The sequence below is a fragment of the Patella vulgata genome, chromosome 3 (assembly GCF_932274485.2).
Source record: "Patella vulgata chromosome 3, xgPatVulg1.2, whole genome shotgun sequence".
Taxonomy (NCBI): domain Eukaryota; kingdom Metazoa; phylum Mollusca; class Gastropoda; family Patellidae; genus Patella; species Patella vulgata.
Genome location: NC_065881.2, coordinates 89,169,047 through 89,196,663, shown reverse-complemented (window position 1 = coordinate 89,196,663; position 27,617 = coordinate 89,169,047). Strand labels below are relative to the sequence as shown.

The 27,617-nt window shown below is 36.7% G+C and overlaps 1 protein-coding gene and 1 long non-coding RNA gene across 4 annotated transcripts; one reads left to right on the top strand and one right to left on the bottom strand.

Moving 5' to 3' along the window:
• Positions 1-1,187: 1,187 nt before the first annotated feature.
• On the bottom strand, positions 1,188-13,842 carry LOC126816618 (uncharacterized). Its single transcript, XR_007678470.2, has 4 exons — positions 13,568-13,842; positions 10,577-10,642; positions 8,300-8,722; positions 1,188-7,161 (listed from the first exon to the last, which is right to left on the bottom strand). It is a non-coding gene; the product is annotated as an uncharacterized LOC126816618 (long non-coding RNA).
• A 1,295-nt stretch (positions 13,843-15,137) lies between these two features.
• Positions 15,138-24,090, top strand: LOC126816615 (uncharacterized). Of its 3 annotated transcripts, none has more exons than XM_050543315.2 (6): positions 15,139-15,333; positions 16,539-17,168; positions 18,420-18,782; positions 19,307-19,469; positions 20,124-20,275; positions 22,751-24,090. In XM_050543315.2, the coding sequence occupies exons 2-6, from the start codon at positions 16,814-16,816 to the stop codon at positions 23,347-23,349; spliced, it is 1,632 nt and encodes a 543-aa protein (XP_050399272.2). In that variant the 5' UTR covers positions 15,139-15,333; positions 16,539-16,813; the 3' UTR covers positions 23,350-24,090. The 3 variants fall into 3 exon arrangements, with proteins under 3 accessions (XP_050399270.2, XP_050399272.2, XP_055955649.1); XM_056099674.1 differs by lacking the exon at positions 15,139-15,333 and adding an exon at positions 15,464-15,528; XM_050543313.2 differs by lacking the exon at positions 18,420-18,782 and having other exon boundaries at positions 15,138-15,333.
• The last annotated feature ends 3,527 nt before the right edge of the window (positions 24,091-27,617 follow it).

Here is a 27,617-nt window from a genome sequence, read left to right as displayed (position 1 = left end):
CCCATTGATAATGTCTTGTGAGCAGGTTAGAGGACAGATTTTTTGCTGGGATTGTTCAGTTATCTCCCTTTTTACATTCAAATTAATGAAATCTTATGAACATGAATCATGAGACACTGTCTACAATATGCACGTAACTAAACCTATACTAGGAGTCAGTTCCATTTCATTTTATTTTTGGGTTGTTTACGCAAATGGGAGAAATGTGATTGGATAGTAATAAAATTGATATCGATCTGACAACTGAGGTGGTGTTACTAGAATATGTTTCAGCTGTTGTGGTTGGTTAAGATATTTTCTTACTCATTCTACATGTACATGTAGTAATAAGCCCCCACTACCACTGAGCTCCATTTAGTATCACCCACGATTATCGAATTCAATCTTGTATCACCCACGACTACTGAGCTCAATCTAGTATGCCACACGAATATCAAACTCAATTTTGTATCGCCCATGCCTACCATCCCAGTCAAATGGGGTTAACATCCTACTGTTCTACTTCGACTGGCTAATGAAGACGGGCATACGCCCGGGAAGCGGCACAAAGCCTACTCCTATAACAAATTCCAACCGCCCAGGGATCTTATATGTGCATGCCAATGTGTACATGGGATCTAAGTTTTTCGTCTCCGTCGCACGACTAGACAGCTGCCCTCGTCAGGCCCCGTATCCTGTACTACAGATAAGGGGGAACCATGCTGTAAAATCCGGCCAAGTGATAGAACCCGCAACCTCCAAGCTAGCGAGCCAGCATCTTACTCACTCAGCCACCGTGGCTCCCCAATACCCGAAACAAAGAAATGATCTTTATACATGTACACTACGTACTCATTATGAAGATAACATTCATCTTGGTCTTTCACATCAAAATTGCTGCCCAACTTTTTTGTTTTCGGGGGGTTGGATAGCCAAATGGTTAGCACGTGTGCACTGTATCATAAGATCTGTCATTAAGTCAACTGGCATGGTTTCGATTCTCCTGTTGTACGTGTCAAGGAGTAGGGTCGCCTGTCTAACCTCATGGGTTTTCTCCGGGTTCTCTGGTTTCCGCCCACTGCTAAAGGTAATTATTGAAATAAAATTAACCATATGTTATTCCCAAAATGACCTAGTTTGTGTCAGAGGAGTTAAACCCCATTCTCTCTCCTCTCTCTGAGTTTTCAAATAAAACAAACTAATTGTTGATATTTTACAAGCTTTAGCTTTATTTTAACACAATAAAAGGCATGTTGTCATAGTAACATGTCGTCATAGTAAAATAAAGAGTATATTATAATATTGGAAGAATGGAAAAATAAATCAGAACAAAAAAAAAAAAAAACCTTGGCATAAATTCTCTAAAGTAAAATAAAATATAACCAACTAAACTAGACAAAAAATTCAAACATTGTGTAAAAATGAATTTTTTGGTAGGAAAAAATCTGATATTTACAACCTCCTTGCAAATGACTACAACCTGTTCCATGGTCAGCTAGGTACATGTAGCAAATGACTACAGTCTGTCCCATGGTCGGCTAGGTATCAAAAGTAGATGCATCATTTGAATTTTTTGTTAAAATATCAAATTTGTAACAGGTCAGGTTAATCCACACTATTGTACCCCGATTGATTATTGAACAGGAAAACATAATCAAAATACCAAAGCTAGATAACCTCCAGGCATGGATTCAATCAAACATGTCTATCAATAATTTTCCGAAGACAACAAAATGGCAGTGGGCTTATTATATATGGAACAGGATAGATCGATGAAATTTTAATTCCACATATATTTGTAAAAGCTGAACGGAACTGAATCATTGTTGGACCGATAGAGATTGTAGTTTGCCAGTGATTCCTATCACAATAAAATGATGCATCAAGACTTCAACGGATTTGACCGACGTGAAGGTTATGACAGACTTTAACATGATTAAACCAATGTTTATTACTAATAGTTATATTATTCCACGGTCAGAAATCATTAAAATCAATAATAACTCAGTTTTAAAAGAAAACTGCTCTATGATCAGTTAAAATACAGATGAGACGTCACCCTTTGATGTTGGAGTACCATTATTTCAAATAATCGTATGGGCAATGTGCCAAGCGTAACTTGGTAAAATATTGAAATCGAGTGACGTATTTCATTGCAAAGCACGTGCAAGTGTCTGTATTTTAAGTTGTTTAATGGTCTCGAGCTTAAGACATTGCATAATATATTGTAAAAACATTCGGGCCTCACGGCCCTCGTGTTGTTACAATATATTACTTAATGTGTCGCTTTCAACCATTAAACAATACATAGTTACCCATATATCATAGACTTTAGTTTTTAAATCTTGGGCTAGATGTTATACTTGTTTTAATAGGGATGACCTAAAACAATATCACCATAGTAACAGATATAGGTATTTATCAGTATGTTTATAATATTATGCTGATTAATCAGGTGTATCAATATATATAGAACACAATCAACAAATTTTACCGATTTTCTTTCATTTGGGTAAAAAAAAAAAAAACTTTTTCGATTTCAGTAAACTTAATGCCTCAATTTTTAAATTAAAAATGCCCAGATGGATTCAATACTAAAGTACATCAAAATTTTCTGGTTATGAGAAGTGATATTAGATGTTCTAGAACAGCCAGAATACCCTGCATCATTACTATTTATAGATAATCTATCGCAATGGTTGGGACCTGGATTTCACAATCTGTGGATTAAATATACGACTTTTTGTTGTCAATAGTTTTTCCTCCAAACTCATACTAAAATAAATTGCCACTAACTCTTTTAAGATTTGTCCAGGGTTTGTCCAAAGAGATTAACCAATTCAATTTCTATCTATATCAGAGAGATTGTGTTCCTTTGAACCTGTTTTCTAGAGAAAAAAAAACAAACGTAAATGGAAACCAAGATGTAAATGATAATACCATACTACATGTACCCCATTATGTAAAATAGATCTAATTAATAGGCCCTTAATAACTCCACTCATTATAGAATCTTTAGCACTATATACTGCACATGATGCCCTTAAAGTAACATTCTCTCTGTCGGAAACCCAAGTTTCTCTCTTTCAGAAACCCTCCTCACCCCCAATTGAAAACAAATCCATCTTACTTTTGACCTCTGTATGGAATAAAATCTAATTGTTTATATAAATGGATCAAAATCAGGTGACATTACTTACTAATAAATTTAATATTTATTAGAAACAAAAGATGAAAACGATAATCAACATATCAGCCAGGTAAAAAAAAACCTTTAAAGATTTTAAAATATGATGACTTTCGGTAAAACTGAATGGAATAAAAACAGACCTTGCCATTATAAGGAAATATGTGAATAGCGAAGTGAGACAGTCCCAATATTTTATTTGAATAGCAGAAGATAACAGCCTACTAATTGTATAGTTTGTTTATGGAGCGTTAATTTTTATCACCTTGGTTGGTTTATAGTTGTTCTCCAAAATTTCAAATTCAAATTTAAGTTAGGATGTGTCATCACTCTCCTTATAAGGCAAGGTGTGAGAAGAAATAATCGGTATATTTTTATCTTTTGGAACTGGAGAGATCTGATCAATATAATAACCTAAAAAAAAAAACAAACAAAAAGAATGTTTGCTGTTCAATCCAAAGCTTAGCTTATTGTACAAATATATTTACAGTCATTCTCATTAGCTCATCCTCTCTCAAAAAACATGACTCCACTCTTGATAAAATATCTTTTATCGTATTGCTCGGGTAGCTACTACCATGTTCACAGACTTTTTCGTAAAATCCAAACGTTTTTTGTCTTTTTTAAGTCAGTTGCCAAGTTCTGACGACTAGAAGAGTTGTTATGTTTGGCTATATCTGTGATTACGTGATGCTAATTTTCCAATCTGTGGCGTGTTGAAACCATGACGACCTGTTGAAACCATGACAACACGTAGAAACCATGACGACATGTTTAATGAGAAATGAGGAGTTTTGAGAATAATTTACAACATTACTCACAGAAAATACTTGGAACTATAAACTTATTAATAAATCACTCAAAAGTTCTACCGTACAGGAAATATCAAATTTCAGCTTTATACAAAAAATCTTGCCATAATGTCCACCTGTTTTTCAGGTTAAAAAGAGAATTGGTGCCTGGTTGATGTAAGATGCCGTCTGCCAGGAACCCCCACAGCCCAAGACTCGCGTAAATAAAACGTGTACTACATGTATACAACCATGGGCCTTCGGTCTTGTGACTTTCGGATGCAACAAAAAATGCATATAACAGATCTTATAACAGTTGAAATCTGACAAAGTGCATGTGAAATTTTTCCTTAAAGCACAATAAATGGTGTATGCTTAGCTTCATTAGAGGATTGGTGCACATGCAAGACCTACCCACACAAAAACCAAACATGTAGTAAATGTATACAGCTATCTAAAACTTCCGTGTAAGCACACATCCCGCCCCAAGCCCTTGGTCAGTAACAGACTTGAGGCTTCGCGATAGGCATGGAGTGTATCTTGAACGATCCAGGGCACATTGCAAGGAGTATAAATATATCTTGAATGAGTCAGACGGTATCACCACGAGGGGTATAAATATATCATGAATGAACCAGGGGGTATCACCACGAGGGGTATAAATATATCATGAATGAACCAGGGGGTATCACCACGAGGGGTATAAATATATCATGAATGAACCAGGGGGTATCACCACGAGGGGTATAAATATATCATGAATGAACCAGGGGGTATCACCACGAGGGGTATAAATATATCATGAATGAACCAGGGGGTATCACCACGAGGGGTATAAATATATCATGAATGAGTCAGACGGTATCACCACGAGGGGTATAAATATATCATGAATGAACCAGGGGGTATCACCACGAGGGGTATAAATATATCATGAATGAGTCAGACGGTATCACCACGAGGGGTATAAATATATCATGAATGAACCAGGGGGTATGGAGAATGATAAAGAGGGCATCTTACATCAACTGATCTGCTTCTGTTGATAAGAAAGACCACCGGAAGTAAGTTGATCATTTTAAAATATAAATATTATATTTACAATGTCAACAAACGTCCTTATTTAAAAAAATTCATCCACAAAAATCCTCTGAAAATAAAGTAATATAATAAACATGGCGTCCATGAAAAATAAGGCTCTAAAAATCAGGTGTCATTTTACTTCAAATGTAAGTTTTTAGTCTTAATTTCTCGTCTGTTTGGCTCAAATTTGGTTCAGTATATGTATTGCTTAACACCTTATTCCCCCTTTAAAAAATGAACAGGTCTATAGTGAATAACTTATTCATGTCCAAATTAAATCTTGGATCACATGATTTTAGAATATAGGGAGAGAACATGATCCCAACTTCAATTCAGAAATGATTGATTTTAAAGTAAAATGCATATATACGCTGTATTGCACTAAGATGATGCCCCATTTAACATACACAACACGATGCATAGATAGTTACTATAAATAGTAACATTTTACCCTTCCCATAACACCCTGGCAGATATTTTAAGAAAACTGTCCGTGATATATTTTTAAGGAATTATTCAATATATATTTTAATAACAATGAAAACATGGAGAAAAATACCAGGGAAACATAGAACAATATTACACCATTTTCGCGACCATAATCTAACGCTTTACAATTGAACGTTTTTTTTAATATAATTTAAACCCACTTATTGTTTATACTACATCAAACTTTTAACGAATGGCTTCATTTTACAATTCCATATCTAAATGAATGGTCAGATTACTAAATACAAAATTTATTTTTGCTTAACCCTAATAAAATAGCTTCATTTTATGTAAATGAATAGGTCATATTACCATTTTTATGTTAAAAGGCAGAATATCAGTGGTTGGTCTAAAGACTTGAACTTTGCCCTTTATGATCTGTCTCATTTTACAGTTTATAATAACCCTTTGTCCACCCCCCTTACCCTTGTCCCCACCCCACCCCCTTTACCCCTAGAGCCGCCTTGCCTAGCTATCCTGATAAATTTTTTAATATTGCATTTTTTCATTAAAAAAAAACATGAATCATATTTTAAATGCAGGATTGGATTTAGAAGCAAGACTGTATTCCATTCTAGGCCTCAGATCTACATGTATGCTAACAACAATTCAAATAGTCGTGTAATAGAACTGGAATACAGATTGCCAGAATTTACCGGGTCATAAACTTTTAAAAATTATTTTAGACAAATTTGGTTAAATGTTTAAACAAACAAAAACAGACAGAGGCTGATTTAAAATATCTTCCAGCTAGACCCAATATCTACATAGACTGGATCAACTAGACCCTATGTAGACTGGATCAACTGAAACTATGTACGTTACCACCAGATATTAAACTAAACTATTAGAGTTATCCAGCTGACCCTAAAATAAACATGTTAATATTCATTTAGTGGTCAGTCCCATTATTTAGACATTTATATCGCTGACTGTAAAACAAGAAACTATTGCTAGCATTTTAATATTGCTCCATTTCTATCATCCATCAGGGACTTTAATTTCACAAGGATGTAGATATTGCAGGAAAAAAAAATATGTTTCTACATAAATTGTGGATATTCTTGGATGAGAAAGATTAGAGTTTCTTATTCCATATTTTATAAAACATTTTTCCTCTAGGCCTACATCAAATTTTTCAATATTAATTTTATATGTTATTTTCGATAGATCTATACTTGTGGATCTTTCGATAGATCTGTATTAGTTTCAACAATATGTTTATGTTATTTTTGGTATTAGTTTGTTGTATATTGTGGAGAATGAGCATTAATTTTTTGCAGCATTAGATTCATGTTTTAACAGTAGGGTATAAAACTGTCCATCACTAATATTAATTAAATACTGGACTACTATTTACGTGTTATACTACTTGTAGGAATAGCGTGGCACGAAGCCCATAGCACCCGGGTAAGAAGGGTTCAGTCCCCTTGTTGATGCCAGTCCAGCCGCAGAATAGCCGAGATTAGGATACGAAGGATGAGCTTGTTGCATCTGTACCCCAGGATAACCAGCATACGGAGAAGATGTTTGATACATTGGACTGGAAAACTGTGGATTGTAGACTGGTTGTTCTAGACTTGTCATTATCGGGGTTGCTATGTATGTTGGCTGGGAATAAGTCGATGCTTGCTGAAATTATATAAAATCACAAAATATTATTTTATTATTTCCTGCTGTCAATAATCTGTAAACAAATGAAACACTGATTTTTGTTTATACATATATATACAAGGACAGCTGTCTAGTCCTTCAGATGAGACGAAAAACCGAGGTCCCGTGTATACATTGGAATGCACGTAAAAGATCCCTTGGCAGTTGGAATTCGATATAAGAGTAAGCTGTATTGCCGCTGCCCGGGCAAAATTTGCCCTCATAGCACACTGTATGGCGTATGCCCGTCTTCATTAGCCCAGTATAGGAGCAGAACAGTAGTACGTTAAACCCCATTTCATTTCATTTATATATATGTATAAATGTATAGCTTCTGACAAAATGAGAAGAGAGACATAGTTTAACTACATGCACGTCATTTCAGAGAGAGAGAGAGAAATGGGGTTTAACGTCCACTCGCACAAACTTGGCCACCTCGGGACCAACATATGTTTTTTAATTTTATTTCAATAAATCACTTGCGCGTAGGGGTCTTTAGCAGTGGGAGGAAACCGGAGGACCCAGAGAAAACCCAGGAGAGTGGACAGGCGACCCTACTCCTTGTCACGTACAACTGGGGATTCGAAACCACACTAGTTGACTCAATGACAGGCTTTACGATACAGCACGCATGTGCTAACCATTCGGCCATCCAACCTCCCCATTTCAGATCTAACATACAATGTATGGCTCAATTTTATTTCAATAATTCTATGATTCTATTTCAATAATTCATCTGCACATTGGGATCAACAAGCTTTTGGGTGTGAGCATAATTGGGGGACCACGAGACAAATCTCAAAGCTGGACAGGAGACCATTCACCTTGTCGTCACATGCAAGCAGGGAATCGAAACCACGCCACTTGACTCAATGACAGACCGTATCATCTAAATCGCACATGAATCGGTTGCTTTTTACCGAGCTGATAATTACGCACAGAAATGGAAAAGAAAAACATTTGAAAGGTATAAGACATACTGTTAAATAACTTTTTGAAAAAAAAATTTGTAAACTAAAAAAAAAAAAATATTATCTTAGGAATACGAATTTTGCTTTTTCCATATAAAATAAAAATCAACTGATTGACTTCAGTTATTGGTTTAATTAGAACTAACCTGATAGGGTAAAGAGTTAGCAACTGAAATATGGGCAGCCATTGTTGACGGAACACCAGCTGGATGTCCACCTGGATGACCTCCTGGATGACCAGCCGGATGACCACCAAGTCCTTGAAAGGCAGCTTGTGGTGTCCCTAAAGAGGGTGGCATTGATGAACCATAGGCTGCCGAGGACAGGGCTGAATAAACAGGACTCCCAGAGTAAGCCATGGCATATGCTTGAGACGGTTGCCCGTAGGAACTAGCTTGATGTTGACCAATAGATGGCATACCGGCACCTGGCTGCCCCACAGTACCAGGTGTTAACCCTCCTGGTGGAAAGGCCTGGGCTGGATAACCAGGACTAGCAGCATAATAGCCCTGTTTATCCTGACCTACAATGGTCTGTTGAACTCCTGGACTTGGGTAGTAGTTCATGATCTGAAAGAATGAAAGAAGGTTTACAAATTAATACTTTATAAACTTACACTGTTAAATTGAAATACTGTCTTCTCATCCGAATCTTAACATACAACAGTTTATAAAAAAGGTAAATCTGCCTATTACATGGTTTTATTTTGGCTTCAAATGATATATGTAAATTATAATTATTAGATATCTATTCACATGACATTTAATGATCTTGTATAAAAATGGAGAAGCGAGGACAAGTCTTGATTAACAAGTAACATTACTGAGATAGTACACAATGTAAGTCAAAACTTTAAACGATGATAACTCTGCTCAGAATAAAGTAATATGAATGAAATTTGCAATATATTCATTTTCTTTATCTATTTTGAAACTATTATAGTAAGAAAGATCAACTCTTTATCTAAATCTTACATAATGTATCTTTAACGAACTAACTAATATTTTTGTTATTAGATGACACAAGCGATCACAATCCTATTTCGTTTCGTTTTTTATAGTTCAAAATTTCGTTTTCCTCGTCTTTACTACACCAGAATCTCTAAGAGTTGTTCTATAACCTGTGTTCTGTGTGATGTGAGGGATTAGTCAATGAAACAGTTTGTTACTGCATGTTTTGGGCGTAAGGACTAAAGGAGCACAAAACTTTGGGTAAACCACTAGAAACGTCAACACTGACCGATTAATCAATGTTTGACGTCAAAAGTCGCTTGTATGACACCTGATGCGACCTTCCACTACAACCAGTCAGATCTTCATGTAGTACTATAGAGGCCATCAAAAGTATAAAAAACCGAAATGAAATTTTAATCAGATTGAGATGACAAGTGATTATGACGCTAAACTAATAGTAATATTTATTTTATGATCAGTAGTGGAATACCGCGTTTTATCAGTGAAATAAAAGTGTTATTCCACTGGCTAGCAGTGAAAAAAAACTTGTTATTTCACTGGCCGCCGGAACTACTTTTTTTCTGGAGTTACACTTTTTAGTGACAAAATTATGAAAACAATATGGCCGACACGCCGACTTGTCCATCGTTACATTCTCAAAGGTATTCATACACCAGAAGCAGATAAAGATGTAAAGCGGTCTAACACCCCCCCCCCCCCCCTGTTGTCAAAGCAGACAAAGTAGCCCATGTTGTTTTTACCTAAAATGATTGTAAAATCATAAAATAAATAGAATGTTTGTCGTTTTGTCGTGAATAACATATTTTATTTCATCTCGAAGCAGTTTTCTTGCTTCTCGATGAAATAAGATATGTTATTCACTCTAAAACGACAAATATCCTCTATTTAATACATGGGGTGTACTCTTGCTACACTTGCCCAAATTATTCTTGAATATCAGAAACTACAAATATATACATGTATTAGCGATTCAATTTTAGGCTAGCCTCGATCGTCATTACTACCATCGGTACGATAATAAACAAAGTCTCGATTATCCATTTTACGGTTATTTCATCCACCAAAAAACCTATTCAAATCCACTAAACATTGCAGGCATCCCATGACATCAAGAGTTGATTATGGTCTGGATAAGTTAATTAATGTCTAATTAATAATTTAGATAACATTTCAGGCCAAATGAAAGACCTGCAATAGGCAGATTTAGCTCTCGTATAATGCATGTTTAATGATGTTATAAAATCTCAGATTGCAATCTAAACCTAGCGGGGAATCGAAACCATGCAGCCGGACTCAATCGTGGACCTTATGATTTCACGCATTAAACTATTCACTGCCCTTTATTGAACAAACCTTGTTGCTTGAGTTACCAAAAGATAGAACTGTTCTTAATCTTAACAGTAAACATTAATGAAATATATTTTAAGATAAAAAAAAATTAAATCTTACGTAAAAAGATATTTAAAGAAATTCTCTTCCTGCTTACATGGGTCTCGAATTAACTGACAACTAAACCTGAAGATAGAAATAAAAATATAAATAATTCACACAGCATAATCTCTATTGTGCAGAATACTCCCACCATAGGTAGGAGAGCGAGAGAGAGAGAGATGGGGTTTAACCTCCAATCGACACAAACTAGGTCATTTCGGGACTAACATATGGTTCAACTTTCTTTCCATAATTCGCTTGCGCGTAGGGGTCTTTAGCAGTGGGAGGAAACCGGAGGACCCGGAGAAAACCCACAAGGTTGGACAGACGACCCTACTCCTTGTCACCTACAACCGGGGGATCAAAACCACTTCCCCCATAGGAAACAATAATTACAATACACCTTAATAACTAGAGATTTTGGATACGACACCCAAGTATATTTTTGTTTATGTTACTGTCAATCAAATGGAGCCGCTGTGGTTGAGTGAGTAAGATGCTGACCCACTAGTCTAGGTGTCAGGTTTGCTCCCGGTGTCGATTGAAAAGGTTCCATAAAATTTTCCAGCTCAGTGTCTCCTCAGTATGAAAACAAAGACCCCATATGTAAACATATTGGCGTGCACATAAAGAACATTTGTAAGATGGAATTTGATATACATATAAGACTAGGCTGTAGCCGTGCTGTCCGGGCAAAATTTCGATCATGTAACATACTGCATTAGCCCATTCAGTGCAAAAAAGTATAAGATAACGTTAAATCCTAGATCATTTCGGTCTTCAGACTTTAACAATTTGTACTAGAGACTTCAGACCAGGTTTCTCCTCTCATCATAACTCGCAAAATATTCCAAAACTCGGCAATCAACATATTTAAAAAAAACATCGCTCAACTTTGTGTGAGATTTATGCTGCCCGTATTCCATAACACAATAAAATATCCTTGTAAACATCTTGGATATCATGTCATAAAATCAATCTGATTTCCTGTACATGTTGGAGGTATCATTAATCTCCGCACAAAGTTCTCTTGATTTTTTTATATTGTAAGAAAACATGAATATACATGAATATACGGTAAACTTTGCATAAGTCGGATCTAAGTGGACTGATCAATTAAATCCGAGTTAAGCGAAGATCCGAGTTAGCCGAATACCGAAATTCAATCTTAGCTCGATCAGAAATGAACTGCAATAACCGGATAATTATTGATTCAAAGGCACATTTTAAGCTTTTGTTCGTATGTGCGAGTAGATAACTTCCGTTTTGGTGCGAGTAGATAACTTTCGTTTTGTCGCCATCTTTGAACAATGTCCTAAATTTTCCCGGAAAGTGTCTCGTACAGCAGACAGCCAGTTTCGAACTGGGAAAATTCTATTATTGAGTCGCATCAAATAATCTGATTTGAGTCAAAATGATACATGTAGAGGAAAGTATTTTGGGCCGCTGTGCATGGAATGCCTGAGCGCGTTTTAGACCATCGGGATGAAACTGACAGTGAAATTCTGAACATACTGTCAATCTGACTTAGGCAAAGAAAAAAAGCCTGATTTAAATCAAATGGACCAAACATATTGATCCGAGTTGAGCAAAGATCCGACTTACATGCAGAAACTTAAACATGCATTATGCAAGAGCTAAATCTGTCTATTGCAGGTCTTTCTTTAGGCCTAAAATGTTATCTAAATTATTAATTAGACATTAATTAACTTATCCAGACCATAATCAACTCTAGATGGCATCGCTAGCTTGGATCTTAAGTGGATTGTGATCCGATTTACTGCATAACTTTCCTTCTCGATTAAACGATTAAATGGATAATCGAGACTATGCTGTTTAACGTACTGACTTAAGTAATGATGACCGAGGCCAGGCAGAAATTTTATTCGCTTAGTTCTCGGTTGATAGTGGATCAATTTGAATGAAATTTTCAGCAAATTGCCTTTAAGTTATCTAGTTTTTAATTATTATAGTGAAAACTGCCAACTCGCTTTCGAATCTCCCATAATGTATCTTTAATAAGAAAAAAAAAAACGTGCAGGATCAAAGGGTTCAAACGATTTTATCCGAGTTGAGTGAAGATCCGACTTGTACGAATCCGACTTATGCCAGGTTTACTCTGTATTGAAAATTTCATTCCAATTACTTTATTCAGACTCTGAGCGAAGATGTGGGTGTTCGAAGATGTAGCTTAGATTTTTTTGTATGGTAGAAACAGTACTGAAAAAACAAGACTCCGCCTCAATTATCCATTTTGTAGTTAAATTTTTTAATCAAAAAAATGTTTGCTGGCGATATTCTTAAATGCTCGGAAAAGCAAATCAGATGGGTTAATTTGTCTATGACATAACTCAAGTGGATTTTTCATATACTAAGAAATATTTATGACAAAAATAAATGTTACAAAGAAATGTTGTTTTTTTTGTCTATGGAAATATTCAATATTAATAAGCTCAGACTCAGATCTTCAAAAAATTTAATTAGGAAATTGAAACGAAGCAATGGAATGGAAGCTAATAATACCGAGATGTATAATAACTTTTTAGAGATGTCTATTGCCGAGTCTTGAATTCTTTGAGTTGCTAAAAATGTGGCACGGACAGTAAAGTAAGTTATCTTATTTTCTTATTGAATTCAGGCCTTCAACATCATTCAAAATGGCCAATCATTTGACAGTCAATTTGGCTTGAGAAATTGTCACATTTTGCCTTGGACTACTTTTTCTCATATTTCCCCGAGACTGAAGATGAAATGGATAAAATAAAAATAAACCAATCTTGCTAAATAACAGTTTTTTTATGTTTTTCATCAGCATTGATTCATGAAATTCTTGATAGACTTTTGCAGAGTTCAGTTTCTTCCATACAGAATTTAGCTTACTAAACCCAAGACATTTCTGCTCTTCATTACCATCATACAAAATTTACACTTTCAATATTTGGTTAGGCTGTTAAACCTATTGAGTTACTAGAAGAAATCACAAGCAAATCGCCATTTATAATTACTTACCACTAATTAATTAGTAAGAAAAATAAAGTCAATGAATTTAAAGTCAACACAATAAAAGGTGACTTCCGGAATGACCCAGTACCGGGCTGAAGACCGTTCTAAAAGTTGATTGGTTTAAATTAATTTGGTCTTGATCAACTTGGTCTTATTGTTGTCTTGCACCATTGATATTTTTATACAAAGTATTCCTGAATCGACGACTGGTTAGATATTACTGCACCCAAGCTAAAACAGGGAAAAAAGAAGACGCAATAAAATAGGTTTTAGATTCCTACTTTCTGCTAGTCTCCATCATCCAGACAAATATTCTACGTTGAAGACTAGAAGGTTCTAGGTGACCGAGACTAACTTTCTGCACCAACCGGTACTAAATCTATTTATTAAGGCCAGCTCAATTTCGTCAAGGTAGGTAAGATAAGGTTAGGGACGTGATTATTGGCTAGATTGTAGGTTAGGGTAAGCATTAGCTAGGTCCAGGGTTAGTTGAGTTTGTGGGTCAGATCTATTTGATAAGGCCAACTTCAAGTTTGGTCAAAGGTCACTGGATGTAAATGGGGCTAGCGCTAATCCCAATCCTAACCCTCAAATTTATTCTTTTTCTTCTTCAGAAACAAAAATACCAGAAGTACCAGAAGTACCATCCAAGGAAGACCATCAGCCCCACCAACACCAAAAACAGTGAAATCGCTTATAATTCTAATATATTGTAGTCCCTAGTATTTTTAATAAAACTAGTGCTTATGTGGAGACTTAACCTCTCCCCCAAATTCTTAAACCTAACCCTGGACCTAGCCTTAATGCTTACCCTAACCCTAACCCTAACGTACAATTTCACCAACAGGCACGTGTCCTAACCTTATTTCCATCTCAGCGGGGGGGGGGGGGCGTGGATGGCTGAATGGTTAGCGTGCGCGCGCTGTATCATAAAGTCTGTCATTGAGTCGACTGGCGTGGTTTCAAATCCACGGTTGTACGTGGCAAGAAGTGGGGTCGACTGTCCAACCCCGTGGGGTTTCTCCGGGTCAACTCGACACAAACTAGGTCATTTCGGGACTAACATATGATTTAATTTTACTTCAATAATTCGCTTGCGCGTAGGGGTCTTTAGCAGTGGGAGGAAACCGGAGAACCCGGAGAAAACCGACGAGATTGGACAGGCGACCCAACTCCTTGTCACGTACAATCGGGGATTCGAAATCACGACAGTTGACTCAATGACAGACCGTATGACGCAGCACGCACGTGCTAACCAACAGGAATAATGTCAACATGTAGCTTTTTTATAGTGGGAAATTCTAATACTATGTAATGGTATTATTATATTTTTGTAGCTTTAATAATTGAAAATAACAAATACATTTCACGAACTATAATAAATGGTAAACGTTTGTCATTCTCAAACATAAAATATACCGTCATTAATAGTAAATTCGTCAACTTGAGTGAGCATATGAATGCACACGTCACCTCAAGATTTGATCTAGGCCTTGTTTATTGCTATATGTTACAATGAGGCGAGATGATATGCCCCAATCAATGATATAGCCCGATCGGTCTAACATATTACGTGTAATACGGAGTCAACCTACTATTTCTATTTATAGTTACAGGACATGTATATTTAGAAATACAACTTGAGCTCCTGGTTGGCATATTTAATGTAAATGTAAGATAGGTAATAATAACAAGTGTTTATGTAAAGTGAATTAATATTAGATCTCTATCAGTGGATTTTATTCGATCTAAAACAAGCCAAACCTATAACGGTAAGTTCATGTATATAATTGGGAAAATGTTAATAGACGATATTGTTAAGGTAATGTCGTCATGCCCTGTTGGACTCTTAAACTTCCTGGGTTCGAATACAACATCTATTCTATATATCTTGCTTAGATTACAATTACTAGAAATGTAATTTTAACTACTAGAGATTCTTTCACAAACACTTCCAGACATCTACGGTAAGGTTTATGTGCGTTTGTTTGACATAATACAGAACAGCTTCATGGGCGTTTCCCAGAATTAGCTCACTGAAGATATCAGTTTTATACTTAGAACGATTAAAAGCTGAGGGTGTGAGAGGATATCTGACAATTCATAGATTTTCACTAGATAAAAGAAAACGAAATAAATAGAAAAGGCCCAGCTTTCCCTTGTTTTTATTCATTCTCTACTTAATAAAAACATGGTAATGCTCGGACTTTTTCGTGTTTTCTTATCTAGTCACAGTCAATGTTTTGTTTACATTGTCAGATATCCTCTCACAATCTCATATAATAAATTTAACAGAATTATTAGTGAGTTGAAATTCAATCGGATTAAAATACAGATCTATATTTCGTTTCTTTTTTTATACTTTCGATGGCCTTCACTACATGGAGATCTGGCCAGTTGTACCGGGAGGTCGCGTCAGGGGTCATACGAACGACTTTTGACCCTATGACGCCAGACATTGATTAATCAATCAGCGTTGACGTTTCTAGGGGTTTACTCACAGTTCCGTGCAAAGCACGCCAAGCACTCGCCGTAACATACCATTTCATTGGCTAATTCCTCACATCAACTATAACGTATGTATGTTATGTAACAACTCTTCCAGATCCTATTATTGTGGAGACAAGTAAAACGAAATTTTGAAACGAAACGAAATAGGATATGTGTTTTAATCAGATTGGTTGAAATTCGTCCGTGTATCTGTTATCCCTCGTTACTTTAGTCAGTTACATAGAAGGAAAACTCGTGATTTCCATTTTTTGGGTCGCTTTTCGTTTCTTCAAATCTTCGTTACGCATCTATCGTAACAATGACCCCCGTGTTAAAATTATATTTGAAATACGTTTAACCATTTTTTTCAAATACATGTATGTGATAATGGCTCATACTTACATTGTCCTTTAACCTGAATTATGTTTTATTGACAACTCGCCATTGTCATGTTTATTAGCATGACATGTATGTTATCTACTTTCAGAAAATAACAAAAACACGGATCAGTCATTTGTCGTTTTTTACCAGAAGGTAAATCCGATGGTGTCTATCAAGGATCATCTTCATCCAGAAGAAATCAATCAAACAGTAGAGATACCACGATTATAGACAATGATCAGGATTCTGGGTTTGATGCAAACATCGAGGAAGGAAAGATAATAGCAGCCCAGGATAACAGACTTTGGCGTTACAATCTAAAAATAAATCATTTAAGGACAAACCAATTCGGCTAACATAACAACTATGAGTACTTAAATTATGCATACAACAGTCGAACTTGATGCTTATAAGGACAATAGAACATGTCATGACGAAGCCACTGAAGTCAATGACAAAAACAATCTAGATGACACAAACATGGAAGATGACGCTGGGGAATTGTTCCATATCAACAAGGACCAGGAAAACAATAACATAACATCAAATAGAGAATTAATTGGGAGTACTGCACCAACAGCCAGTGAAGATGATAGAACGATGCTCACCAAACAGGTACCAAGAGAGAGGGATAGCCATATAATTAGACAAACGAATATAGACACAGCTAATAACAACCAGCCAAGTGAAGAACCACCATCTGAACAACATTCAGATGATACCAAATTAAAAACAGGTTCGATAACATTTACTACATTCGGTAATGGAATTTTTGACTTGAGATGGGAATTCCATGTTATTATTTTGCTCACTTGACTACTTTATTGATTATGAATTAAGGGTGGTGGTGGCCGAATGGTTAATGCGTGCGTGTTTGATCATAAGGTCTGTCATTGAGTTTAGCGGCGTGGTTTTGAATCCCTGGTTTACGTAGCAAAGAAAAGGGTCGTCTATCCAACCTCGTGGGTTTTTTCCATATGTTAGTCCCGAAATGACGTAGTTTGTGTCGAGTTGACGTTAAACCCCATTTTCTCTATATATACTGTAGCCTACGGTTTATTGTCTTGTTTTAATAGACCGTAAAGCGGGAGAAGATTTTCAGTTGAATTTGCCATCTTCAACACGCCACTTAGTGACATGTCTATCCAAGCCAGTGAAAAGATAACACTTTTTGGTCAACGATTTGCAATAACAAATTGCCTTCTGTTGGTAATACACAAATCGACATTGTAATTTCGATAAATCGGAATGTTAATTTCCAAAACAATGCAATTAAAGGTGCAGTCCTTACAATGGTATGACCAAGTGAGAATGAAACGAGTGATAGGCCTGGCTAAAGAAATCTATAGACTCGAACACCCTATTGCCTGTTTACTTCCTGCTCCTTCCGCCTCAAACCCTTGAATAATCACATAAACTTGGCAGCAAATGGAAATTTAAATACTCGTCTTCGATCCAATCCTAGACTAAAACGTCAACAACCGTTCCTAAAACGGGAAAAGGAGAGAATTGCTACGCATAGAGGAACTAGTCTAATGCCTTTTTAATGGGAAAATAAGACACTATACCCCCCCCCCCCAACCTTTTTCCCAGCCATCTGGTGATTGGTGTTGATTTAGTGGTCTATAATGGAAGAAGAGGGTTTGAATTAACATTTTCTGCCAGGTTTTTGTAAATATTCATGATTTAGAGTTAGTTACGGTGATTCATATGGCGGAAAGGAGCATGTTTTTAGTATCCAACTTCATGTTTGTTTATCTCAAAATTCCATTGGTCAACCTCTCACAGAATCTGGAGCAAAGCCATGGCCACTTGTGACTCTGTCAATAGTGAAGAGCGTCCAGTTCAACCAACAATTTATAGAAATTTTGAAGCCAGGCAAAGAGACCATAATTAACATTAAGTCAATGGGGAAATTAATGGGGGTTTATCTCCGTAATAGCGAAAAAAGAAATAATATTTATCCCCCCCCCCCCCCTGTTTACAGTTATGGTTTGTACAAACGATGAAGAGGAAGAAGAAACTATAGAAGAGATTATACCCGTTAAACATCAAAGAGGATTGATGTCTAAAGCTGATAGATGGAAAATACAAAGACATACAGATTATCTTGTAAATCAACTAGATGCTATAGAACTTATAAATAAACTGTATTCCCAGTTTGTTTTCGGCGACGATGATTATGATTTGTTATTGAATAGCTTAGAGACAAAGGGCCGATACAGATGTATTACACATATGTTGAGGATTTTACGTAGAGAATGTGGACCAAATTCCTACATTCAGTTCCTGGTGGCACTAGAACGATGTGGCTATACCTGGGTTATAAAGACTTTAGAACCTGGATGTGGTATGTATTATAATAAACGAGCTCAGTACCCACTTCGCCCAATTTCTGCTTACTCGCCATCTTCTTTCTTGCACGCTTTTTCGCCACATTGAGTTAATTGGCGTGGTTTCGATTTCCCGGTTGTACGTGATAAGGAGTGGACGGACGTTTCGGCCAGTGGACTTTTTGGCCTAAGATGTTTAGGCCATTGAACATTTCGGCGTAGGACGTTTTGGCCAATTTTACAATTTTTTTATTATTATTATTTTTATGGAAAAATGTTTTGAGATATCACGCCTGGCACGGGCTTGGATCAATCTCACCCCATGCGTTCGGTTTCTTGGTTAGGCGCTCATGATCGTGCCGAGGCAGCCCACTAATTTCGGCATTATTGGCGCCCCTCTGGGATGAGGCGCCCAACCAATCGCACACGGCATTATTCATTATGTGCGATCCGACAATGATATAGCTACAAGTCTGTGTGGGTCTATTGTCAAGGTTTACATGGCTATCTTTTGGTATCTCAAGCGTTCTCCATATTTCAGGTATCTATAAAGGAAAGATGAAATACAGTGGACAGAAGTTTTATGAATTAATAGACAACACCAGTCCTAAATATAAAGAATTTGTAAAAAGATGCGAAAATAATATTGAACAGGTCTACCAGGACAAACCAGGACAACAATTTGTGGTTGTAAAGAAATTAGAGTAAGTTACAATCCAAGTACTACGTACATGAAATCAGTAACGTTTAAGTTGCTATACCTTGTACTTGAATAAACATTTAGTCCGTCTTCATTAGCCCAGTCGGTGCAGTACAACGGGACGTTAAACCCCATTTCATTCTATTTTACATCCGTCATGAATATATATTCTAAATTATGTCTTCTTCCATCTTTTCGTCCTTTCTCTTCTGGCACATTGTTCGTTGACACGAATCCTTGCGCATGCGTAATGTGTTGATTAAACAGATTTCACTGCATTTTATGGAAACATATTCGTTATTTTAAGGGATATACACGTTCATTGAATGAAATTCTATCAACCACAAATAATTATCACAAATAACACGTGCACAGAATGACAATTGGGTAGATCAACACCATTGATTCCAAATATAACTTGGTTTATCGCGTTTTCTTTGAGCTAAATACTGTACAAGTCTCAAACAGAAAGGGATATTTTTAAAAGTGCAAACTACACAGACTTCACAAATGAGAAGTAGTGACCGTGGTTCTAGAAATAAAGAAGCATTGGATTAGATCTGCGAAAACGTATGTGCAATCGTGAGAGAGAGAGAGAGAGAGAGAGGGGGGTAATATTCATCCCTAATATAATATGTCTATTGTAACCTATTTACAGGAAAGGATGTGTTGAAGTAACTTTTCATCTCATATCACTCGGTTCAAATGATGAGGAGGGATTGCGAAGCTGTCTTCAAGATGTCGTACAAAGTGGTTTCATTGATTCTGATCCAGTTGAATCGGATTCGTTTACATTTCATCGTATCACAGGTATTTTTGAATATATGTTTATGATTTATTGTAACACAAATGTCAAATTGTCTTGATGCTGATTGATCTGTTTGGTCAGGCAAATATGTGGCACTACGGGGACTTTAATCAGTAACTCCCAGAAAACGGCCCTTCACACTATATAGGTTTATCACCCTAAGATCTCGGTTCCTTTCGATGTTGGCAGGTATCGGAGTGTAACTTCATGGATTATGGTCCCCGATTTTACGAAAAATCACGTTTTTAGCTTATGAACACTGTAGAGGTCACAATTATTATCCGATTTGGTTTAAACTTGAAATGTATGCTTATAACCCAAAGATCTTGGTTCCTTTCGATATTCGCGCATATCAGAACGTAACTTCCTGAATTATGATTGTACTAAAAATCGCGTTTTTAGTTTGTGAACCCTATAGAGGTCATAATTTTTATCCGATTTAAAAAACCGTATTATTATATCACCGTTACACCACAAGGCCGACTGAGTTCGAATTTCGTGAAAATCGGCCGAAAACTGACAGACAAAATGGCCGCCTTTCGTTCTTAAATAGCGTAAAAATATGGTACATCAAGGTTGTGGACCCTATAGAGGTCACAATATTTATTCGATTTTGTTGAAACTTGAAATGTAAGTTTATAACCCAACGATCTTCGTTCCTTGTGGACCCTATAGAGGTCACAATTTTTATTCGATTTTGTTGAAACTTGAAATGTAAGTTTATAACCCAACGATCTTCGTTCCTTTCGAATTTCGTGAAAATCGGCACAAAACTGACAGACAAAATGGCCGCCCCTCGTACTCAAGTAGCGTAAAAATATGGTATATCAAGGTTGTGGACACTATAGAGGTCACAATTTTTATCCGATTTTGTTGAAATTTGCAATGTAAGTTTATAACTCAAAGATCTCGGTTCCGTTCGATATTCGCGCATATCGGACAGTAACTTCCTGAATTATAGCCCCTGATTGTACGAAAATCGCGTTTTTAGCTTGTGGACCCTATAAAGGTCATAATGTTTATCCGATTTAAAAAAAACGTGTTATAATATCACCGTTACACCCCAAGGACGGCTGAGTTCGAATTTTGTGAAAATCGGCCTAAAACTGACAGACAAAATGGCCGCCCTCGTTCTCAAATAGCGTAAAAATATGGTATATCAAGGTTGTAGGCCCTATAGAGGTTACAATTTTTATCCGATTTTTTTTAAACTTGAAATGTAAGTTTATAACCCACAGATCTCGGTTCCTTTCGATATTTGCGCATATCGAATTGTAATTTCCTAAATTATGGCCCTTGATTGTAGGAAAAATCACTTTCTTTTTAGCTTGTTCTCTATCCATCTCTCAAAAATGTGGGTGTATCCTGCATGGCCGCCGCTGGTACGACGGTTATATACAGAAAACTACACACACAGCTATGACATTATATATAAGATAAATATAAGTTCTATATACCCAAGCTTGTGTTTTTCGCTGGAACGCCCTTCTGAGAATAGGAAATGATGCCCAAAGAAACTTAAACCCCGCAAGTCTATATAAAGAGGATACGTGCACGAGTCATGTATTGACCCTCGGGAAAGTGGCCAGGTACACTTTTGTCTGGTTGGTCAGCTGCACAGAAGCTACCCTGAATTTTAGTGTACTAATATGGACACGCAGGAGGACGGGTGTCCACGTTTCTAACGTATGGGATTGCCATATTTGGATTACCAGACTATGATGTCTTTGCCCGATTTTAATCTACCAGACATAATATACTTGTTATCCTAGTTCTCGTTGCCTTTAGGTTCTAGCTAACGAATTCAATACATAAGAGCATCGTTTGCAGAACCTAAATAACCTCTACAGTATTAGAACTATACGTACAAATATTGCAGTATACATTTTTGTCTTTACTGACAAAAATCAAGAATTTTTACACAAATAACCACCACACTATTTTCAAAGTTAATCTTCTACCCCAACACAATCCTGAAATACATCAAACAACAGTATAGTAATTGAATCATTCAAAACAATAGACGATAAATTACTTGCAATTTCGTTCCAATATGACAGAAGTGATTTCTCATACGGTTTTCGCCAGTATCGCCACTGTGACAATCACATCTGTTATTCCATTCTACTGGTATTAGTCAGTTTTAAATATATGGCATTCTGAACCATATTCTATTATAAACTGGCTCAGTGGGTAAGACGTTAGCTCGCTAACCTGAAGGTCCCAAGTTCGATCCGAGGTCCCGTGTACACATTGGCGTGCACGTTAAAGGTCCTTTTGCAGTTGGAATTCGATATAAGAGTAGGCCCTAGCGCCGTTGTCGGGGCAAAACTGCTCTCATAGCACACTGTATGGCGTATATCCATCTTCATTATCCCAGTCGGAACAGAACAGTAGGACGTTAAACCTCATTTCTTTTCTTTTAAACGTTTACTAACTGGATGTTCACTAATTGTTATGTATTTTGTATTTTCAAGAGGAAGAAATCGCCACTGAAAGGCAATCGATGAAAGGAAAACAAGTAAAAGATCTTGAGAATGAAATACAAACCTTGAAATTGGAAATTATTGATCTGAAGGTAGAAAATGATGCATTGAAATCTGAGTCGGTTCATTCTACGGAAATTCAGAAATTCAAAGAACTCGAAGCTAATAAATATAAAGAAAAACTTCAAGAATTGGTATCGGAGAAGGACCTGGTTATTTGGAACATACGAGAACAACTGGACCAAGAGAAACAAGATAATTACAAATTCCATCAAGACCTGGACAAATTACATCAGGATCTGGACAGATTACAACCAGACCTAGACAGATTACAATCTGACAATAAAACACTTCGACAAGAGAAAGACAAATTGGAAGTAAAACTTGTGGAAGTTGAGCAAATGCTTGAAGAAGAGAATCGGGGGGAGGGAGAGAGAATATCGGTGAAACGGGCTGGAACTGTACTGAGGAGGAGGGGATTGGCAGAGGAGCCAAAGAAGAAAATGATACAGATTCACCATTTTGATGTCATTTTGACATGCTTAACACTATGCGCGCTATTTTATTTTGGCAATATTATTTTTTTTTAATTATTATATTTTGTAGCTGGGGATGACTTTTTTATTATCTTTGATCTAATGGGTGGTCTGCATTGTTTTAACAGTTTTGTATAAGTTGATATTGCCGTCACCGCTGTCCACCCGTCCATTGTTTTGTAAAATCATTCATCCGATATTTTAGTGAATTGTTTACGTAAGTACAACGATGAATTATTGATCGATCTTTTATTAAGTTTCAAATGAAATAAAAATGATTAATTTCATTTCCAGCATATTGATAAAGGTAAATTGTTGTTTGATTCCAATGGGCTATTGACACCAAATGTGACAACCATCAAAGCTTTTCCAATGAGTTGATCGTCAATTCTTATAGCTAACGGTTATAATATCCTTATCTTGTCTGTCGAAAACAAAAGGAAAGATAAAACGAGTTGTCTCCCCTGTTCGAATCATTCAATCCTACTAAGAGTTTAAAGGGACAATAACACTCTTGCTGGCTTGACAGCCCCAGTAAATAAATATTAGCCATATTCTAAGTATTAGATGCTTAAGTGTCCTACCTGTTGTGTAAATTCTCCACTACATCCTATTTTACTTGTCCAGAGGGTTCGAAAATATTTTTAAATCCTTGTCACATTTGAAAATGTTTACGTTAGGCTTTTCAAATCATTTAGTTGAATTTTTCCAATTTTTTAAATTAGGTGTGTTAAGATGAAATTTGTATCATAAATTAATTGGAATACTGTAAAATAGTACAATTTGTTGACCAGAATAAAGATTGGGAGATATTATTCAGTTACAACAAGAGTGGTATTGAACCTTTAGAAAGTGACGTTAAATGGGGTTTAAAGTCCAGTTTGTTCCTACTGGACTAACGAAGTCGGGGATTTTAACTTGACACAAACTACATGTATGTCCATATGGTTCAATTTTATTTCAATAACTCGTCCACGCGTAGCGGTCTTTAGCTTTCGGAGGAAACCGAGGGAACCAGAGAAAACCTATGAGGTTGTACAAGCTTGTGCCAAATAAATCTATATATCTGCGATACTGACATACATATCTCAATTGTGTGAGTGTGGCGGGCAATGGCCTGTATATCCCCCCTTTAACATCCTGCTTTTCCATTTGTTCGAACTAGACGAACGAGGTACCAATGTCTGACCATATAGTCATCTTCATACTAACCTGGGGTGCACAGAAGTGTGCGTCTGTCGGGTTCCAGCCCCTGGGTGTGGCCCTGATGATCCCTAGAATGACCCCCAAAATGGGTTAAGCTCATACATTCGAGGTACCGGTGGAAACCAATTTTAAATTAAAGAGTGCGTCTCACTGACTACGAAACTGCCCATAACAGACCATTTTGACCCTGGGTGGCCCAAACTGACATCCTAAATACGGACTACAGAGGGCCTGAAAAAGGCTATATTCATACATTAGATGAAAAAGTATGTCCAGCTGAGTACTAAATTTAGGACCCTGGAATGACCCAAACTGACACCCCAATTTTAAATGAAGGGTACATCTCACTCGTGATTATTGGTTAGATCTATATCATAAATCCAACTTCAAGTTTACTCTAAGGTCACGAGATGTAAACAGGGCTAGCCCTAATCCCATTCTTAAACCTAACCCTGGACCTAGCCCTAACGCCTACCCTAAACCCTGGACCTAGCCCTAACGCCCACCCTAACCCTGAACCTAGCCCTAACAGCTACCCTAAACCTAATCTATAATCTCGCCAACAATGACGTGTCTTAACTTTATTTACGTCTCAGCGACCATGACGAAACATTTAGTTGGCCTTAACAAATAGATCTAGTCGTGATTATGCTCAAATTTGTACAGATGGTTCTAAATATGGTGATCGGGAAGCCTCGGCTACTGTAACGTCTTCTGAAACCTGCAACTTCTATTTTTACATCTGAGCTTCAAAAACTGGAGTTCATTCAATCGCCATCTACTATAAAGCATGTCATCTTTACTGATTAGTTGCCTCAATTCAAACAATACGAATAAACAGCTCGATCACCCATTATAGTGGGAAATTCCAACACTATGTAATGACAACGGGACCAATGTCAACATATAGCCTTTTTTATAGTGGGAAATTCCAACACTATGTAATGGTATTATTATATTTTTGTAGCTTTGATAATTGAAAATAACATAATATGCTTTTTACGAACTATAATAAATGGGAAACGCTTGTCATTCTCAAAGATAAAACACCGTCATTAGTACTACATTCAACTTGAATTGGCACATGAATGCACACGTCACCCCAAGATTTGATCTAGGCCTTGTTTATTGCTATATATTACAATTCGTCAACTTGAGTGAGCATATGAATGCATACATGACAATGTGAACTCTAGATTTGATATAGGTCTTGTTCTTTGCTATATACGTATTACAATAAACAGTAATTTTAACGTGCCTCTAGATAAAACAGTTCATGCTTTGAAAATCTAAAATCCGTGCTTTAAAAAATATTATGTAGCCTTGTGAATCCGAGAAGCACCTGACAGTGCCATGTTCTGCCATGTAACTTTCGAGCTTTAGGTGGTTGTGGGAATACGTCAACAATACAAAACTTTTGAAATGAAATGAAATGAAATGGGGTTTAACATCCTACTGTTTTGCTAATGAAGACGGGCATACGCCATACAGTCTGCTATGAGGGAAATTTTACCAGGGCAGCGGCGCTACGGCCTACTCTTATATCGAATTCCAACTGCCAAGGGATCTTTTACATGCACGCCAATGTGTACACGGGACCTCGATTTTTCGTCCCATCTGAACGACTAGACAGCTGTCCTTGTCAGGCCCTCCGTCCTGCATCACTGACAAGGGGAAACCACGCCGGAAAATCTGGATGAACTTTCTCGGCCAATGCAGGGATCGAACACCCGAACTCCAAGCTAGCGAGCCAGCTTCTTACCCACTTAGCCACGTGACCCCCGAAAACTTTTGAAACAGAAATCGAAAGTTGCCGATGATCATAATGATAGGTAAGTGTCCCCATACAATCTGTAAAGGTTCGTTTGCCTTTGTATTGACTTTGGATATTTATTTGGGCCGCTAATGATACTGACACACGGTTATAAATATAAATATGTTAATTCTCTTATATTTTGGTTTTATATAAGCCAATAAAACCTTAAAATAGCCCCTGACAATGAGGCGAGATGATATGCCCCATTGAAGTATATAGTCCTGTCGGTCTAGGCATATTACCTGTAATACGGAGGCAACCAACTTCTATTTACAGGAAATGTATATTTAGAAATACCGATGGTTGACATGCAATGGGGTTTAACGTCCGACTGGGATAATGAAAACGGGCATACGTCATACAGTATGCTATGAGCGAAATTGTGCACTATGGCCTACTCTTATATCGAATTCCAACTGCCGAGGGATCTTTTACGTGCATGCCAATTTGTACACGGGATTAATTTCTAAAACATGTTTTTTATGTATTAGAAAAATAAAGACGTTTGACGTATTTGTAGGTAAAAATGATTTCCAATTTTAGTGTAAGTGGGTATTAAATGAGTAAAAGGCACCATTTCGCCCGAATGAAAAGTCACGTGTTGAAGGTAGTCATCTTTTTCAGAGATATTAGAATAATTTCGTAATCCTATGTGAAACAGATTGGTTGTTTTGTAGTGGTGTCTTATAGGACACCGTTGTTTTGTGACTTTTCGAAACCGAAAACGAAAATCGTATAAGACAAGTATAAACAATGTTGAATTGTTGATTTCCTAGCCCTGTACGGAATTAAATTAATCACATTATGTAACTTACAGAATTTAAAAAAATAATAATAATGCTTTATTCTGTAATAGAATCATACTATGTACATGCTATTTATCACCTACACTGTCTCAATCTGTTTTACAGAGAATTACGAGTCTTCTCTAATATCTCTGTAAATGACGACTGTCGTTAACACGTGCCGTCACAGCACGCGGTGTCAATCATTGGCTGAATGGCGCGTGCAATGTTTACATAAGCCGTTACTGCTTCGGGCAGAATGCTGCCTTTTAGTCATTTAATACCCATTTACACTAAATAGGAAATAATTTTTACCTACAAATACGTCAAACGTCTTTATTTATTTTTCTAATACATCAAAAAGTGTTAGAATTTAATTTGTCGGTGGACAAAAGTTAATATTTGAAACTCATTAAGTCGCATTGATGTCATCCTTATCAGTGATTGTAGGGGCCGAGCGAAAATTCACTGCTCATCAGTGTGATAATACAGAACAGCTTCATGGGCGTTTCTTA

Coding starts and splice junctions, on each gene's coding strand:
- LOC126816615 (XM_050543315.2), top strand. CDS start 16,814: ATGCATACAACAGTCGAACTTGATGCTTATAAGGACAATAGAACATGT. Junction 19,470..20,123: donor GTGGTTGTAAAGAAATTAGA/GTAAGTTACAAT, acceptor ACCTATTTACAG/GAAAGGATGTGTTGAAGTAA. Junction 20,276..22,750: donor TACATTTCATCGTATCACAG/GTATTTTTGAAT, acceptor TGTATTTTCAAG/AGGAAGAAATCGCCACTGAA.